This window comes from Cottoperca gobio, chromosome 8 (genome assembly GCF_900634415.1).
Source record: "Cottoperca gobio chromosome 8, fCotGob3.1, whole genome shotgun sequence".
Taxonomy (NCBI): Eukaryota; Metazoa; Chordata; class Actinopteri; order Perciformes; family Bovichtidae; genus Cottoperca; species Cottoperca gobio.
Genome location: NC_041362.1, coordinates 13718738 through 13739012, shown reverse-complemented (window position 1 = coordinate 13739012; position 20275 = coordinate 13718738). Strand labels below are relative to the sequence as shown.

Below are 20275 nucleotides of genomic sequence, written 5' to 3'. Positions count from 1 at the left end.
CTGGCTTGATGTTGCTGTCATCCTATCTAACCTACAACCTTCCCTCTCAAATAAATGAACATATCCCTCTCAGGACGAGGCAGAGTTTGGATCACTAATAAGCTTCCCACTCTTGCTCGTTGTAGTTTGACCTTTACGCTGTCGCACTAAGTGTGTTGGTGTCTCCTCTAATCAGCTGCAAAATCTTCAGATCATTTCTTCATTACAACATATGAAAGAGTTTTCAATGGGGACATTTTTTGATTCTCTCTTTGTAGATAATCGCATGGAAGATTCTTTTATGATTAAATATTACAATCTACTAATAACACAATACATAATCCAATGTAACTTGGAAACAAACAAAGAAAGGTACTCTGATAGAGTTGCACACATCAAATCTAATTGAAAGCCAAAGCATAACTTGTAGCTAATGATTTCAACTTCCCTGCCCTGTAAATTAGGCGACAGCTGCTTACTCACGATCAGCATCACAACAACTTGTATTTTTATTTGGATGTTTAGTTTCCTCCTTAACACAAATGTGTGGATGTATCTCTTATAATCTATTCAAACTATTTAAAAGCAATCTAGATTTGATTAAATATTAGTTTAAGAGTGTAGTAATGTCCATACTTAAAATAATAGCTCAAGTAGAGAAAATAAAAACATGTTTTTTCTTTGTATTGTTATATTTTTCTTCTATAATTTCTATTTTATAGTTGTGTTGGTTGAGTTAAGTTACTTAATTGAGTTTACAAGCACCCACAATATTCTTCTCAAAATAAATGGAGAAACACACACACACACACACACACACACACACACACACACACACACACACACACACACACACACACACGCACACATGTATTTATTCAGTGTTGAAAGTTTGCTATGGATGGATCAGAGGGCTACTTTATTTGAATTTTAAATGGTCTAATTCTCAGTGCTAAACTCTGCAGCTTCTGGATACATTCTGTGCTCATATAAAAATCATTTAGAATTCCAAGCTTTATCTTTATCTTTTTTTTCTGTAATTGTTTCCATTTGAATTCAAATAGACTATTTCCCTGAAGTGCATTCCACGGTGCAACAGAGGAGGAAAACAGCAAAGTTTTCGGGAGCCAAATGCAACTGTTATCACTCGAGCTGAAGCAACCTCATCAGCATTACTACCTCACATTTGACTCATTAAGAGTTTAGGTTCCATCCAAAGAGGAGACAAACAACATTATTTTTGCTTCATATTTGTGGATATATGCTTTATAATGATCACTAACCTCAACTCATATATAGTCCTTTTTATTCACAAGTCATTGCTAATGTACACACTTATCTAACAGATCCTACTTTCTGTACACATTATTATTTCATTACTGTAGCTGAAAAGCAGATGTAAAGAGGTTTATTTATGCTCTCGATTACCAAAGCATGAATAAGAAAGCTGTATGGTTGCATAATCTCTATGAGAGTTATTGCCCCAAGGTTTCAGCTCAACAGTGTCTGAGGTATGCAAAGTCATTGTGAAGCCTGGAGAGAAATACATCCAATGAGCTTTACTCATTATTAGAGTTAATTACACAGGAGTGCTCAGAGGATTCTATAAAAGGATGATGAGCTCCGAGAGGTGATGAGCCACGCTGAGAAGGAGACGGCCAGTAAACTTCAGTGTTCACATTTCACTTTTTTGGACTATAATTACCACAAACAACTTAGAGTGTAGGTGATTATTTAAAGCAGAAGGAACAGATGAGTCATTGTGCTTGTGATGTGCTTCGACTAGGCGGTTGGATATGGCAGGACACGGATTTCAAAGTAATCACTCTTGTCATAAAGGAGTCAAGGAGATTTTTTATAGCCCTTGATCATAATTAGACTATCAAATGGAAATGACAACTCAACTTTCCCAACAACTTTAAGAGAAAGGCCTGCAGGAAAGGATCTGTCTTGATGCACAGTCTTTTGTAACTATACTCAATGTGATTTGATTTTCTTTGACCATCCCCAACAAAATTACAGCTCAATATAGGGAAAGCCAAAAGAAAAGGTCAAAACGCCACAATAACACACAACAGACAAATGGTTCGTTGCCATAACTCACTCACAACACAAAGCTTGATCCCAAATCGTCCTTATTTTGTTGCATTTTCTGCAAAGGACCAGAATGACGTTGGCGTATTTTTTCATCACAAATTGTGTGGGGACAGTTGCTGAGAGCAGCTTGTTTTGTAGTAACATTATTCTTTGTGCCTGAGGCTGAGTAGGAAACACAGTTTATCTGAACTCCACTTCCCCCTCTCAGGATGCCCCCTGCTGGACTCCAGTACCCTTTGAAGGCTGCCAGATACCGAAGCTTTGAATCCTCCCCCCCCCCCACAGATACTGCTTCTGGAGTCTCAATGTGGGACCAGCTGCGTCTCCCTGGAACAGCTAATGTGAGGCAGGCAGTAAGGAGACAGCAAATATCTCCACAAGATAATGTTCCTGGATATGTTAGCTGCTCCTGCAATGCTGTCAATCTGTAGGACAGAACTGCAAGGTAAATGTGATACAATACATTTGCCGCATTAATCCTAAAAAAGACTAAACAATGACAAGATAATAATCTATGACAGAGAATTAGCAAGGCACAATCAGGCCAACACCTACTAAAACCTGTAAGGTGAAGAACAGATGGCGGGTGTGGTGTCAACTGGGCAGGCAGCTGAGTTGAAGCTGTTATTAATGTAAAATTAATTTGGCTTTGATAAGTCAAACATAGATCCCTTGAGTCTAAAGTCAGTCGTCTGTCATTATTAATTAATGTCTTAATTTTAATCATGACTCCATGGACTGATTATCAGTAACATTTTGCAGGTTAACCCCAACTCGAAGTGCTGCTGTTAACTACTAATTTAATACTTTAAATATTCATTTAAATAATAAAGTACAAATTAGAGGTATTTCTACTTTTGTTGAGTTTTTCCAGTTTATGCTACTTTCTACAGTACTTCTACTCCACTACATTACAGAGACATACGTTTTACTCCACAGCATTTATTCTATAACTTTAGTTACTAGTTAATTTGCAGATATAGATTATTAATAGAAATGTTTTTATTTTGGTCAAGCTACCAAGCAATATATAGAGTAATTAAATCATATATAGTTGGCCTATATGATTCTAAAATTGGCCATTCTGCACCCTTAATGTTTACTTTTGGTATTTTAAGTATGTTTTGATGCTAATACTTTTGTAGTTTTACTTAATGATAGCTTGCATGCAAGACTTTTAATTACAACTGAGTACTTCTACACTGTAGTATTGCTACTTTTACTGAAGTAAAATATCCAAATACTTTTTCCACCCCTGAATATTTGTTAGAAATGTGTTTGGGCCTTTCACAATAAAACGTCGGATACTAAAACTTCCAATTTAAAAAAATAAAATAAAAAGAAGTGGTACACGAACTTCCTGTATGTCTAAAAAAAAGGCGGAGTTAACAGTCTGTGCTACAGACTAACAGGCGGACCCATCAGTAGTTTTCATTTTTCGGGTTTACAATTCGGTAAACTATAACTTTCCCCAGTCAGCTGGCAGTATGGATAACACACAGCTGCTGTGACTCATTACACATTTATCCGCCAGGATTCAAGGCAGCTGTAAGTCAACTTCGTCGTATTGTATCGCGGTTTGTCTCTAAATAGTGCAGTACTGCATGTGCGTGTATAGTTTTTACACTCGGCCTGATTCTATCCCTCTTAATACTTTTTTTTATATGATGTAAGTTTACCAACTGGTGGCTCTTATTTTCTTCTTCTACGGTTTAACCCATATCCTCAGTTAAACTCAAAACAAAAAGGGTCACGTGAAAGTCTTTTTGTCTCTGCATTGAGTCTTTACTCAGCTGCTGTGATGTAATCAACAGGCACTCTCTGTACTAACCCATGTAAATTGCTGTCATGAATTTTATAATTTATATTTGTATCGCTGTGTCATGATAGTGTCGTTGTGGTTATCTAACAGAGGCTCCCTGTGAAACACTTTCAACATGGTGCAGGAATACCAGTCCCCTGTTCGGGTCTACAAGGACCCATTTGAGTTGATAATGGCGGTGAGTAGTGTTTATATCCGGTGCCATTATAAAAACTTTGCAGGATCTTACATAACCAAACTGGAGACTAAGGTACATCTACAGTATTACTATTGTAGCCAGTGTAGCTTTGATTTTTGCGCTCTTCAGTCATTTCCTAATCCTACTTTTGCTCTAATTAAAAATGTAATTTTAAACACGGTATTATAGAGGAAACGGCATTCTCACTGGATTCCAGGTCTCAGTTGTGGCAGTTTTCAGGAGACCAGACATTTTCAGAAAGAATGTCTGCAGCCTTGTCTACCTCCCTAGGGTCATCCGCCTTACTCTTGATATGCACTTACAGAACATAACACTAATGCTTTGTGTTGAGTGAATGCACCGAATATACCGTATACACTCTTTTCTCCTGATGCTGTGGTACATCTGGTCATCTGCAGGGTACATACTGTGAGAAAACCGCTTACTAACTTGGCATTTCTTTATTTAATGCCATGCTTAATGTTTTTCGTCTTTATATTTTAGGCTTGGATGTTGGATATTTATGCAAAAAGTATTGATAAAGAAAGAAACTCATGTTATAGAAGCAGCTGTAGCTCCTTGAAACTCGGCTTGTGTATTGTATGGCTGTCCTTTTGCTAAAGAAATTATTATTTGACTAACACTTATACGATTTTGTCAACTAAATGATTACTCGATTTAATCGATAGATCTGTAAAACAGAGTTTATCCACAAAGGATAAAGCAAAAGCACCACTTTAAATCTTGTGTTTACCACAGATGTGCTCATATATTTCTTGAAAAGAAGTCATTCAGAAGAAAAAAAGGATTAAAAAAAAAAACTAAAACTTATCGACTAAAGAAATCTCTTTGAAAACCAAAACGAGCTGTTGTTGCTATTGTGTTTTCTTTTCATCATACTATAAAGCTTATGAGGGGAGGAGTGTTTGAGTTATTTTGTATGATTGTTATTGTTAAAAAAAAAAGAAGCAATTAGTGTCATATACCTGAATTTGAGTTTGCAAAAAAATGTCTAGATTAAAGAAACTGGCAAAAATATTTGGATTTTACTGCAGCAGTATTCAACATACCAGGGAAATCAACCAATATAGCAATGGTGAGCCCTCTTTCCCAACATGTACTCAGCATGATTGCTAGTGGAATCTAGTCTCCTTATGATACTGAAATAATCCTCTCTTCGCCTTAATGCCTTAAATTCATGTCAGAACAGGAGCTCTCAGTGAAGCAGAAATAGGACAAAGGTGAAATAAATGTGCATTTCAGTGATTGTAATTTCACCCACTTTCACATTCTGCTCTTGCTGTTGTTTCCGGCTCTCTCCAGTTATATATTAAGCCACAGACTTATGCAACATTCTAAGAGCGGGGTACAGACTGTAACACTGCAGTGACACTTTGCTCTGCAGACTATTACTCCTTCACCAAGCAGTCCAAGTTGACATTTACACAAGCTTCATTTCCCATGAAATGTCTCTCACAGAACTAAAATGCATCTTGCATCACTGCACGTTATTGAAATGGATCTCAAAATAGGCCTTCAGTGAAAAAATAACAGCTCCTGTGAAAAGATCCAGGCCTCGACAGCCTAAGGAATCCAGTGAATAGTTTGCTCCCGTGTATCTGCTTCGTCATTAGTGCCCTGGCTGATCTTACTCCAGCTATCTGTCTTGGATAGCAGTAAATGTTTAACCAGTGACATCATTGTTGTCCCTTTCATGACACGTCTTTATGACTTTCCAGGGTTTGTATGTAATCGATATACTAAGCCACTAGTGTGTGATTGACACCCGTAGAATTGCATTTAATCAATATCTCCTAAGAAAATAAAGCCTTTTACTTGCTCTGCAGCCATTAGACTGTTATTGGCCTGATGCTGATTCTGAAATATGATGACGACATGAAGGCATTGACAGTTTTACACTCCTTTTTTATATTTGTGCTCCCATTATGCTTTATGCTTACAGCTATGAGAGGAATAGGGAGGACAATAAGATCTCAATTTGTCTCAATCAGTGAAACATAATGTTGCATAACACCAGTCAATGCTGCTTATTTACCAAGGGAACCCTTCCAATTAATTTGCTTCGTAGTTAATGTCTACTTATTGATTAGATATCTTATACGCTGCTGTGCAGTATCAATACAAGCAGGAGTGTGTGTGTGTGTGTCTGTGTGTGTCTGTGTGTTGCTGAAAGATCAGCACCTAAGTGTGAATTAGGAGGGGTATTTTATTTATTTGTTTTTGTATTCCTCAGGCTGTGATGGTCGCGTTCTTTCCCCTCCCCCCACATACTTGTCAATGTTTACCAGCAAAAAACCACACCGCTACTAGTTACATAGACTGAGGCCTATTTTTGCATATCCTGAAACAGCCGCCCAGCGACTCAATCAATATTGACAGGTGAGCCCCGGTGATATTGGCTTGGACAGATGGCCGTGCACTGTGCTGTGGGCAGTAAAACGCAATCACTGCTTTATAAAAGCGGCCACTTTGTATTTGTATAAACTGTTAAACCCTCTAACTATTAAATGCATCCTAAGCAGACACAGAAGTAATGTAAATCACTTGCTGTGGTCAGGAGTCAGCAACAGTATAGTTTACTCTTTGGACAAATACAAGTGACCTTCTTGTAATGGGACCATTCAAAGCAGCGGTCCTGCCCAATCAGAGAGTTGCCTCATAGTGGGCTGGACAAAAGCAAAAACCCTCACTGGGAACAGAATGTACAGAGCCAGTCACACCAGTTCTGCTAAATAACAAACCAAAAGTACAACAACAAAATCAAGATTTGAGAATCTTTACTTTTCTTTTACACATCATTTTCTCATGTGATGTGTCTTTCATCCTCTCAGGCCTATGTGAGGCGGTTCCCAAAGTCGCCCCTGATCCCAGTGTTTGTGGACAGTGAGATCATCAGCGAGACCCAAAGCAAGGATGGATCCACGGTGGTAACTGAGAGGCGCTGTGTCATCGACATCGAGGCCCCGCGGCTTCTTAAACGGGTACATCTCCTCTGACCTTTAACAGAGCATGAAAGGCCATGAGACGATCATAACATTTGCTCTAATCAGATCATTTGTTTTGTAGAACAAAAATAGGAATGTTTCTGAATACTGGTGCTATGTTGTGTCAATGTTGCATGATTTTAAAATGGTTATTTCGATCAACTTGCTGAAATATTTGTTTTTTTCTGCTTACAGATTGCTGGTGTGGACTACCTGTACTTTACCCAAAGGAACACTCTGAATCGCAGAGACAGGACGCTCAACATTGAGGTCCGCAACGAGACCTTTTCCAACAGGGTCATTGTCCGTGAGTGCTGCAACTACACGGTGAGCCTCGCAATAAACCAAGTGTTATTTCTTTGTTTTTGTATTCACTTTATTGTTATTACATCTCACTTTTACAATGTGCAGTGCAAAAAAGAAGTCTCAGTCATAGACGGGATGCCCACTGCTGCAAGAGCATAACAATCTGGCTTTTCTATTCACAAATAATTCATCTAAATGATCCTCTCATCGTGTGGCAAATGCACTTCAAGTCAATGCAGTGTGACTCGCTCCAATAATACCCTTCCTGCTGAAACATATGAAATGACTTTCCCTTACATAACCCTCCGCAGCAATATCGTTTCTGCTGCGTGTGATTACTTCAGTACGTCGAGTCGCTTCATCTGTGACATATATTCTTTCAATCATTATCTCGATGTTGTGACTTACAAGGGAAATGACAAGTACCCTAACATACCGAGTTGAAGTTTCAGTGTCCATCACACGTTGTTATCCTCTTCCACAGGTTCATCCGGAGAATGAAGACTGGACATGCTTCGAACAGACAGCTAGTCTGGATATTAAGTCCTTTTTTGGCTTTGAGAGCACGGCAGAGAAGATAGCTATGAAACAGTATGCTAGCAGCATTAAAAAGGTTTGCATCTTTTTATTAACCTACAATTATGGAAAGTTAAATAGCTTTTTCCCACAGTGTCACATTATTCTGAAGTCTTGTCTCGTTGCGCTGTCGTAGGGGAAAGAAATGATTGAGTACTACCTCAGAGAGCTGGAGGAAGAAGGAGTAACTTTCATACCTCGTTGGACCCCGCCCGTCGTCTCCGGCACTACCAGGCTCCAGCTGCTGCCCCGCTCCACTCCCAGAGCCATCCCAGTGAACAGTGCTGAGACTGGACCGGACATTAAAGACCCGGCCGGTCCCGCAGAGCTCGTGGCTGGCTCTCCCGACGGTCAGTGTTTACTCACTAATATGGAGTAGCAGCCAACACACAACGCAAAAGTGCAGTGATTAAGTAAGGATCATTCATACTATTCCTTTCTATTGACTTCTTCACAGTGCATGCATTTACTGAAAGGACTGAGATAATAACTTTAAGTCTGTAAATAATAACAAGAAAATAATTGTTATTAATCGTACTATATGTAGTATTTTAAGTATGGCGCTATTCATTTTTTATTTTTTTTACATTCAAATGTTGAAGCTAAAAATAAAAGCAGCAAACGGGGAGAAGCAACTCATTTCATTATTTCTCCTCATTTTGAAAATCCACTGTACAGCTCTCAAATGTATGCGTGCAATATGTGCTAACTGAACACTGTACATGTGTTTTGGCCTGTAGACAAGTTGGATGCGGACTACATCAGGCGTTACCTTGGTGATTTAACGCCTCTGCAGGAGAGCTGTCTTATCCGACTGCGCCAGTGGCTCCAGGAAACCCACAAGGGCAAGGTCAGAAATACACAAACACTGGTTGTTTGACTGCACAGCAGTTTGTGCAATTATGTAAAACAACCATTTATGCCTGGACTTCTGCTCAGCTCTCGCATCCATGATATTTTCAGTAGATGACACATAGAAAATATCAAGCATCCATTGCCTTGAAGGTTAAGAACATCTGTGCATTTATTAGTAACTTGTTGTACAGATTCCAAAGGATCAGCATGTTCTTCGCTTCCTGAGGGCCAGAGATTTTAACCTGGAGAAGGCCAGGGAGTTCTTGTGCCAGTCCCTCACCTGGAGGAAGCAGCATCAGGTAGACTTCCTGTTAGACACATGGGAGCGCCCACAACTGCTTGAAGACTATTATACCGGAGGCTGGCACCACCACGACAGCGGTAGTGTGAATAATACCGGCTACCTGCCAATTTCTATCTTTCAACTTCATCTCATTTTTTAACTTTATGTCCCTGCTTACTGTTGCTGTGCTGTGGTGAAAGTGAACACTGGGCGTAAATATAATGAGGCAGAGAGGATTTAGTTGTCAAAAAAAGTCAAAAGGTCCTCATGGGTTCAAATGGCCTGTTGATTATTGACCGTAAAGTCTGAGCACCATCTGTCGTAGCTCCCATGTTTGACAATGAGTCATCGCTTTTAACAGCTCAGGTGATCCACCGGGTTAGAGTTAGGACATGAACACAGGAAGTGCCCTTGTGTTGTTCTCACGCTAAATACCAGCTTTACGTAGAAAACAGGGGGGTCCTAAGTGTTGTAAAAGTCATTACCACAAAAGAATCTGGCTCATTCTCTGTGTGTGTGTGTGTGTGTGTGTGTGTGTGTGTGTGTGTGTGTGTGTGTGTGTGTGTGTGTGTGTGTGTGTGTGTGTGTGTGTGTGTGTGTGTGTGTGTGTGTGTGTGTGTGTGTGTGTGTGTGTGTGTGTGTGTGTGTGTGTGTGTGTGTGTGTGTGTGTGTGTGTGTGTGTGTGTGTGTGTGTGTTAGACGGCCGACCTCTGTATATCTTGCGTCTGGGGCAAATGGACACTAAGGGCTTGGTACGAGCCTTGGGAGAGGAGGGGCTGCTGAGACAGGTAACATAAATTCATTCACATGATTCACACCTTAACATACACAACATGCATCCCTCCCAAAACACCAACATTTGTGTATAAATTACTCACCCTGCGTCAGTGGCGGGCCGTGCATTTCACACCTAGGCCTTCAGTGATGTCCTACACAGTCCTACCTGAATTATTCCACCTCTTAATACCATCATTATGACGCCATGGCTCTAGAAACTATACATTTAGACAGAAACGCAGTATAACCGGGCGTTGCATCACCCTAACAACAGAGTTATATTAACATTTACGAAACATTTAGTTGTAAATAGCAGGCATTCCCAGCAGTACAATGTGCAGTGCCTCTCGGAGGCTGTGAGCCGGGGGTACCGCTCGTAGTTAGTGATTTGAAAGTGTCGGACAAACCCCTTTCCCGGCTGTGATAGGCTCGCTAGCGTCGTGGTTGGCCGTTCTCTTCTCACGGTGTCTATCTTTTCTTGAAAAGTTTGTCTTGAAAATTGCGTTGTAATTATATCTGCGACCAAATCGATCTCTTCTCCTCCTTCAGCCATTGTGGGTTGAAAAAAACAGCTTGTAGAAATCTACACAAATTAGCTCGTTCAAGGTTTGCTAGCTCTGCATAGCTCTGCCTCTCAATAGTGCGTATCCAATCAAAGGACGTGGACGTGCTGACGTTATCGTACGCCTGCTAGCTGGCCCCGGTGTCGCCAACTCGAAATCTGATTGGTTAACGCCACAGTTTTGTCTTTCATTCACTTTAAGCTACAGGCGCCCGCACTGTTGATTCTGAAGGCCTAAGGGAAGATTTCGTGGACCCTGGCAACACATCATGGCTGAAATATGATTGGATAAAAGCTCTAACATAAAGGCCAGCCCTCCAAATCTCGATCTGAGGCTAGAAGCAGCGCAACCAAGAGGAAAGCTATGAAATGAAGAGAATAGACTATGGGGAATCATTTAATCCATATTAGTGGAAAAAATATATAAAAATGTAATTTATATTCTGATGATGCAGAGAAGGCCTCGCTGGCCCTGACTACAAATACTATACAAAAACGGAGAAAGGTTTTTAAAATGCATGAAGTAGGGCGCACACAACTGGATTGTCGTATGTTATACAGTCTGTAAAGCCCACTGAGACAAATTTGTGATGTTGGGCTTTATAAATACATTTGATTTGATTGGCTGTTGTTAAACATAGCTCCCATTTAATTCAATTCATCAAGAAATTTCTACGTTTTCGGATTCTTCACGAACACGCGTAACCCTAACCCTCTTCACGAATTATTGATGTTGCACGGGGCAAGTAATTTATATACAAATGCTCATATTGTCGGTAAAGTATTCCTTTTTAAATATCTTCATTAATGACCCAGGTCCTGTCCATCAACGAGGAGGGACTGAGGCGTTGTGAAGAAAACACCAGAGTCTTCGGTCGACCCATCAGGTGAAGGACTAAATATTAATCCGACCATCTTCTGTCAGTGTCTCATTGGTTAGCGGTCACTCAGGTATACACATGCTTGCATATATATAGTCATGTCATGTCTATGTTAATGTGTCGGTCAGCTGCTGGACTTGCCTGGTGGATCTGGAGGGCCTTAACATGCGTCACTTGTGGAGACCAGGTGTTAAAGCTCTGCTCAGGATAATCGAGGTCGTGGAGGCCAACTACCCCGAGACTCTGGGGCGGCTGCTCATACTGAGGGCGCCCAGAGTTTTCCCAGTGCTCTGGACCCTGGTGAGAATAAACGTCTGTCGTTAATGTGCTTTTATTTCATCATCTGATTGTGGAAGAATGGATGCTATTGTACAGTTCAGACGCAGAGGTTGCATATCTCAGGGTGCAACGCTGTGAATATGAGGAAATTATACACAAAGCAGAAATGAAGGGGAAGGCAATTACAACCATGCAATAAGATGATCCTCGTGGGGGGAATTCTATCATTGCTACAGTACAGCAATATGGTATACTTTGTGGTAATGGCATTCAGCAAAGAAATAAAGAGAAGTAGTAAAATACATCAAAACAATAATAAATAAATAAAAATAAGCAGATGTATGGACTGTAAGCCGTTGCTACCTAGAGATGTGAAAAATATAACGAATGGAAAATGTAATTATAAATGGATATATAATGAGCTAATGTGATTAAATCAATATAATGTACAGACGCTTAGCAACACCGCCGACCTGTGTATTTCTTCAACATGAAAAATGAAATATTCATGGGTTGACTTGCTGTTACTCAGTGATGACTCTTTGTTTCCAGGTGAGCCCCCTGATTGATGAGAATACCAGGAAGAAGTTCCTTGTTTACGCTGGAAACGACTACCAGGATCCAGGAGGGTTGGTGGATTATATTGACAAAGAAATCATCCCTGACTTCTTGCGAGGGGACTGCATGGTGAGCTTTAGTCCCCAGCCTGCCGCCGTGAACATGTTGATTACTTTCAGTTTGTCGGCGAGGGCTGGGACATTACAGTACAATCAGTGAAAAGAAAAAAAAATAGAGGAACAAGAATGGCACAGGTACAGTTTATATAAAATGTTTAAAGTCTAGATGATTATACCAATCCCATTTTTCCCTGTATGTACCCCCTGTCTCCTGTGAAAGTGAAAGTCATTTCCTCCATCCAGTGAATGGGGTTGATTATGTTGACAAGAAGGGCAATGGAGGGACGGTTCCTCTGGAGCTGGCATATTGTAATTGTTTTGTGTTTTTAATTGCAAAAGGTAAAACCCTTTAGGAAAATGTCCAAGGTACAAAAAGATAAAAAGAGAATGTGCATGGTCCACCGAAACTGATCCATAGTCACGCAGTGCTGAGACCCATTTAATTAGATTTTCTGTTTAATAATAGAAACGGCAGAAATCTCTGCAAAACAAGGAGTAAGAATAATGTTTACGAGGCCTTTTGCTCCTTCTGATATTACGGCTGTGCCTTCTTTAGTGTGCCGTAGTCATTAGCTTCCCTTTTAACTCTTATTTACACATTAGCAGATACATTTCATCTTAAAAACATATAAATGTAAGTTGTCATAGGTTGAGCTTGATTATTTTTTTTTTCCCTTCTGCCCTCTCCAGTGTGACATTCCTGAGGGAGGTATGGTCCCCAAATCTCTGTACAGGACAGCAGAAGAGCTGGAGAGCGAGGAAAACCGCCTGTTGACTGACTCCATCTATAAGAGTGCCAGTGTTTTCAAGGGTGCCCCATATGAGGTACGGTCTCCGCTTTTACATCTGCTCTCAAATCCCTCAAGCATCAAATAGAGAGCCTACCTTAATAAAAGGGGTATAGGTTGTATTCTGTGGATTTAGGGTGCCACCTGCTGGAAGAAATCTACATTGCGGGGGGTTACGGCAAAAAGAGAACTGTTAGAGGGATTAATGGCTGCTGTCTGTGCCGTTCTCTGTTTTTAATCTCCTTACATCCTCCCGCAGATGCTGATCGAGATCACCGAGGCCTCCTCCGTCATCACCTGGGACTTTGATGTTTCTAAAGGAGATGTGATCTTCCACATCTACCATTCCAAGAGGGCCCCACAGCCCCCTAAGAAAGACACTCTCGGAGCCCATGGCATCACGTCCCCAGGGGCCATTAACACCCAGATGATCGACAGAAGCTGGGTGTTGGGCCAGGACTTCAGCATGGTGGAGAAAGCCCTCACCTGCAGGGAGGGAGAGAGTATACAGGTCAGACATTCTCCATCCATCTGCTCTTTTTCTTGTTAGTTTTTTTGCAGTTTCAACTTGTCCCCGTTTGTTGTCTGTTGCATCAAAGCAAATGAAATTCTCCATCACCACGGTCTCAAATTAAGCGCGAAGCTTTCCTCTCTTCAAACAGGGCTCCCACGTAACGCGCTGGCCTGGCTTCTACATCCTCCAGTGGCGCTTCCACAGCTCCCCAGCCTGCTCCGCCTCCAGCCTGCCTCGTGTGGATGATGTGCTGGCCTCGCTGCAGGTCTCCTCCCACAAGTGTAAGATCATGTACTACACCGAGGTGCTGGCATCCCATGACTTCAGGTCAGTTTTATTTATTTCAATGTTTCCTTTGTATTATATTGAAGCCGTCTCTCACAAAGGCTGCACTGCTCTTGTGTGGGTTTGTCAAAAATCAATGTTGGGATTTTTCTGAAAGTTAAGTTTGTGATACAGACAACAACAACATATAACAGGTGTATCTGACAGACACGTTTCTTTTTCTTATTACTAGGGGATCCATGACCAGCCTGGAATCTAGTCATAGTGGTTTCTCCCAGCTCAGTGCCGCCACTACCTCTTCTAGCCAATCACACGCCAGCTCCACCGTCTCAAGGTAGCAGCTGCCCGCCAGCTGTCAGTGACAGCAGTGACCTTAAACCTACTGACATCTTACTCAAACTGTGCCTTATTCCTCCAGAGAGAGGGAGCCTTACACTCTTTAATGAGAATTTGATCTGACAATTGAAGGTGAGGAGAGTTTTATGGAAATGTTTATAAATAGTACATTTTATTATTATTATTATTTTAGGATGGTCAATAGAGTATCATTGGCAGGGAATAATGTATTTGAACTATCAGTTTCCTGTCCATACGATGACTTAACTTGTTCTTTTTGTTTGAAGAATAGCCGTGTACATTTATAGAAAATACAATGCACAGTGCTAATGTCAAATATCTGATTTGTAGTTACAGTGTATATGTTTCCATAACTTCTGCTGGATCAATAAATGTGAAATGAGATGCCTCAGAGACAGCAGTTTTTACATAAGATTAAATGAGATATCTGTACAATGCACACAGCTTCTGTCCCTGAAGTTGCTTTTATTGCCCACAAGATGTCAGAGTACTCTCTGGTTTAACCGCGCTCAGATCTGCAGTGTACTCCGCACATACTTTTCCACTCGCACTTTGTGTGGGCTTCTTAGAATTTAAGAGAAGAATTGTTTGAATAAAGAATTTATCACAAACATTCATATTGATGTGTGTCTTTTGTGTTGAATTTTGAGAAAACAACGAATGCCGTACCAGAGCTGCAGTCGCTGTGAGTGGTTGTAAAGATGGGATATTTATCAATGATGTTAAGAGCGAGCAGATAATATGAAATCTCTTTTAAAATATGCAACGCACTCTCTTGATTTCATGTTCTGTTGTTTTTGGGCTTGTTAGCCATTGAGTTTTCTGAGGCTGCTAATTTGATGCAATATATTGCAGCCCCTTGTGATCTGGGGCCAGGCAGACATCAGATTTACATAAAACTTTAATTTCCATAAACTTATCAGATGCTTACAGCTCAATCTTAGTTGAATTACCTTGTGTTTATTTTTGTCTTGGTTTGCAAACTTGTGTCATGCTGCAGCTTATCCCAACACAAGTCACACAGTCCGGTGGATTGGGTTTTCTGAGGGCTTGATTAAGCAGGGGCCTGGCTTCCTGCTGGCATGGCAGGGTTGTTAAAGAGAGGAGGTGTAGTGACTTTGCCAGAAGCTTATTTACTGAATTACTTAGTTTGTTCTAATGACCTCCCAAGACGCACATTGTTCACATAAATAGTAGCACGTCTTTCTCCTGATGCATCTAGTTTGCTATTAAAACATCCTCTTCTCGAGCAGTTGTGTGATTTAAAGCTGAATTATTTCACAGGGTTGAAAAACAAGGTCTGTTGAAGTAAAGCAAAGTTTGGTAAGTCAATCGAGTGCTCTTAAATAATGCATCACCTTACAATGTATCCACCTGGGTGGGTGACCTGAGAAAACCTTGTGAAGGAGGGATGGCAGCTGACCTACAGCCATGTTGGAATGATTTATTGTTATATTATTATGTACTATTGATCACAGAAGTAGAGTCTACAGAAACTGTTGATCGTAATTCTTATACTTCACTTAAAAAAAGTTACTCTGACGTCCTTTCGAGGACAAAATGTGTCTTTAAAAACTGCCAAAAAGTAATATTTCAATATAATTTTCTCCTTTCACTAAGTTAAATCTTTTAACCAACACGAGTCCTGATCATGACCAAATATTCATTACTTTTCTGACTTAACCCTTTAAATGCCAGTTTGCTTACATAATGCCACTGTTTTTAGGGAGGGAAAGCACAAACATTTAATTATTTTCTGCATACTAAATGCTTGGGGGAGTTTTTTCACAGTCTGAGATATGTCAATGATTAGCAACACCACTGATGATGAGGCATTTTAATTCTTTTGTGCAGCAAACCAGGAAAGTAGCACGTAAAGAATTGCTCACTCTGGTGGAAAATAGTAAAAACTATAATTTTTGAAGCCAGGGCTCTTAATTGAAAGCCTGATATAACAATGTGTGATTTTATGCTGCAGGGGATCACACAGTGTGCTTTTAATGGGGACATTTTTGTCCTTAAGGGTCTGAGTGTCTGTATTTTGGTTATACTGTTTATTATTATGGGAGTTGAGGTTGAACTTTCAAAATAAAATAAAAACACACACAACTTTGTCAAATGTTTTGCCATATGCGTTAACATCGAACAATAAAAAAAAAAGCCAAAAATGTCCCTGTACCAATGTGTATGACAATCCATCGTGATCGTCGAGACATTTCACACAAAAACTCATGTGAACCTCACGGTGGCGGAAGAGGAAAAGTCATTAGGATACTCTGAGGACCATGTCTTTACAAAATGTCATGTCAATCCATCAGATATCACTTTACAGAGACCAGTGAGTATGTTTTTCAGCCTTTTCCTCAAACCAGATTGTTTGATCAAAACAAAGTGCATACGTACTGGTTTAAGTAATCTCATGAGAGTTGTAGTACCCAATAACTTTACATGGCTGTGCATCAATCATGGAATAGGAGGTCATCTTTGTAGTTTTTGTGACAAATGCATGTGCTGTTGAGACTCTTTAAGTTGTGATCTACTTTGCCTCATATACAAACAGAAAGGTGAGGCTTTAACCCTGCACAGGGTTTAGGATTTATTTTTGCTGGTAATCCTGTGGATAATATTTCAAACAAGCTAAACAGTTTTGTTATTAAGCACCCATAATGCAATATAACATTTTCACTGCTATCCAGAACATCATGAAGAAATCTTTCTGGAGAAGAGCAACATGTTCACATCTCATTACTGTTATCCTTTGGTTGCACTGAGCTCAGCTGTATAGCTGCATAGCCGGTATTATAACGACACGATTATCTGGAATTTGCCTCAGAAGAAACAGGCCTTAAGATTCACCCCCAGTTATATCACTGCAAAACTGCTCTCTTTCTTCAAATCTGCCTCGTAAGTTGCTGGCTGACCGGTGATATGCGAGTCTGGAAAAGCAGTCAATTTAAGATGTTGAATAATACTGCAACCAGGAACAGTAGATCTCTTAATTCTTTGGTGAGCAAGTCAAACAAAGGAGGAGAGCTGCATAGATAATGTGCTGCGGAAATAGTCTCAGAGTTCTTGTTACAGATATAAACATCCCAACCTTCACTGGGAATATGTACATGATTATAAATCATCTTCTCCCAGAACCCCCAGAGAAAGGCATAGGGATAGTCAACGTGGGGCTTATTTTATTGTTTGAGCATTTACATCTCACTAAAGGCAAAATAATGACTCATGCATCACTTCCCCATGTCAACATACCGTTTTTCAGATGCCAAGGTTTAATGATAAAACACAAAAGGGTCAAAACCAAACTATACCTTCCCACTTATTCTCTCAGCCTATCAAATCCTGCATGGAAATATCTTTTCTTCTTACTTTTTATGTGTTCACAATCAGGAAATCTTGGCTTAAGAGATTCTCACTGCAGTGGGGATCGTCATTAAAACCTAAGCCTGTGTTTCATTTGCTTCCTTCTGACAATCCTGACCTTCCCACTAATTGAAAAGGAGAGCTCTGGATTAGTGTGCACTAAATTATTTTTAGGAGGCTTGACACACTTGAAGAGAAACTTTGTCCAGGATTGTTTGTGTGCACAAATGTGCAGCTTGAATCGAGGCCTTGTTTTTACCGCGATGTGTGCAACCTGAAAAACAGTAGACGTTTACTGCCTCCTCCATCTGAGTTGTGGACCTGTCTATTTAACTAATCTCATATCGGCTATGTTGAAATTCATTTTCTGACTTGATGTACTACTGGGCCTGATTAATATGTCCACAAACAAATAGATACAGTCACGTCTATTTATCTCTGATGTGTCATACTAGCTCTCATATCTTATAACATTGATTTTCTCCACAACTAGAGAGACCATCAATCTAGCTTCAATTTAGGCCAATTTCTGAGCGCTTTCCTCATTTGCAAAGAACTGTCAAGGCTCTGCTTAAGTCATATGTTGTTTTCATCGGTTTCCGAACGTCAGTCCAGTTTTATTTCTCCAGTGTTTTCACGGCTCACTGACTTCTATCGTTGACATTTCCATTCCTCTCACTCTAAATGGGCAGGGCACTGTGAAGGTCATTATGGGCCTGCCCTCCTTAAATGTTACAGTGGGAACACACATTTATCCATGGCTTGTTTGGACAGAATACCAAGCGTGAAGTGAATCTATGGCTATCTCACAATATTGATTACTTGAAGAGAGGTTCTAAAATATCTAATGCATGTAAGTCAACACAGTTATCAAAGCCTGCAGACAGAAAAAGACACAATTTTGGAAGGTTACACTTATAAATGTGATTATTCAGTGTTCACCTGATCATGACAGTTTTAAAATAGATATAACCAGTCAAAAATATAATGTGTTTACATTAATGGATACGATTAATAAAGATAAATGAAAAAACTTGCTGAAATAGTCTCAATTAACATGTTTCCTAGGAAACGGGTCATTAATTGCCAACGGGCATAACATCTTAATAATAGGACGAAGGTGGAAATGGATTATCTTTATGTTTCAGCTCGATGTAAGTCTTTTCAAAACAGTGGTAAGTGTTGTCAAAACTATACCCGCGGGTGATTTTCTTAGTTTAAAACGGTCTCTGTATCATTAACTCTGATGAATTCACCAACTAAAAACAATAATTAACAATAATGAGGGCTGTACTTAATGGTATCAGTCACACCGGTGCTTTTCCTGCTATGATGACTCCAATATCTGCTGTTGTCCATTACTGTATATTTAAATTGCTGTATAAAGAGCTGACATGACTGAAGAGTGACATACTGGGCTTTACCATGCGTTTTATCAGTGACAGGTAACAGCTTCCTCCTGCCTGTTGTTCTATGTCTCTCAGCATCTCAGGTTAGATGTAATCATAGGTATTACATAGTAGGAAGTCTGTAGTGATTAACTGAACTATACTGTTTCTGCCAGCAGACAGTAAAGGGGCGGCATTTAGGGCATCCATCTTCGCTGCTCTTACCTGCCAAGCCTCACCACACCTCAGCGAACACAGGTTTGCCTTATTGGCAGGCAGAGGAGCAGGCAGGAATCCCCTACTCTTGAATGATGTGGGTGTCGACTGAACAAAGAATAGAGCGACCATTAGAGACAGATAGAGAGAGTGAGATAAAGGTTTTTTGAGAGTTTCTCATGGGATCGGCTGCCATCTTTCCTACTAGTACCTTTCCATCCTTTCAAACTCTGTAAAGGAGTGAGTATCCTCCAGTGGGTGCATGGGTGTCTTCATACAACCACTTGTCAATGTATGCACACACTCAACTAAAGCTACAAAGATTAGTCAATTCAAAGTCATCCGGTCATTAAATGCCAAACAATCTCTGGTCCCAGCTTCTCAAATGTGAGGATTTGCTGATTTCCTTGTCATATATTATAATACATTTAATATATTTAGGTTTTGTACTGTTGGTCGGACAAAACAAGTTAATGGAATGCATCACAGTGGCCTGTAATTGCAAAAACCATCATTTTCATTTACGATTCATCTGCAGATAATTTGCCCATTAATCCTTTAGTCTATAAAATTTTTATAACATATTGAAAAATGCCATTCACAATTCAACACTCAAGGTGATGTCCTGACCTGCTTGCTTTCCCAAAGCAGCGCTTCAAAACCTTAACATTTTCAATTTACTGTTGAATAAGATTAGGAAAAGATGTAGAAAAACAGAACATTTGTGAAAATAAGAAGCTAAAACTAGAGAATGTTTGTTTAGCTTTTTTGCTAAATAAATGACTTAACAGTCAATTGATTATCAAAATAGTTGACATTTATTTTTCTGTTAATCGCATTAATCTACTACATTTTTAGCTCTGGACATCTCTCTTGATTTTGGGAAATTGTTGGCATTTTGCACATGACATTTTCTAGACCCAACTTTATTTTCTACACAGGGCATCAGGGTGTTTTTGATCTAAAAACAGTTAATCTCTAAAATTCAAAGGCAAAAGTATACTGCATTTGAGTCAGTCAGGAGTAGGCTATCCTGCATTTAAAAGTGACTAAGACAGAGGGATACACAATACCCAAAACA

At 39.9% G+C, this 20275-nt stretch overlaps 1 protein-coding gene across 1 annotated transcript; it reads left to right on the top strand.

Annotated features, from left to right (window-relative positions):
• Positions 1–3443: 3443 nt before the first annotated feature.
• Positions 3444–14840, top strand: sec14l1 (SEC14-like lipid binding 1). Its single transcript, XM_029438318.1, has 16 exons — positions 3444–3624; positions 3989–4076; positions 6929–7078; positions 7277–7408; positions 7872–8000; positions 8100–8313; positions 8704–8813; positions 9010–9199; positions 9801–9889; positions 11257–11327; positions 11450–11621; positions 12153–12287; positions 12968–13102; positions 13325–13576; positions 13728–13906; positions 14097–14840. Exons 2-16 carry the CDS (start codon positions 4014–4016, stop codon positions 14200–14202), a joined length of 2127 nt encoding a protein of 708 aa, XP_029294178.1. The 5' UTR covers positions 3444–3624; positions 3989–4013; the 3' UTR covers positions 14203–14840.
• Positions 14841–20275: the final 5435 nt, after the last annotated feature.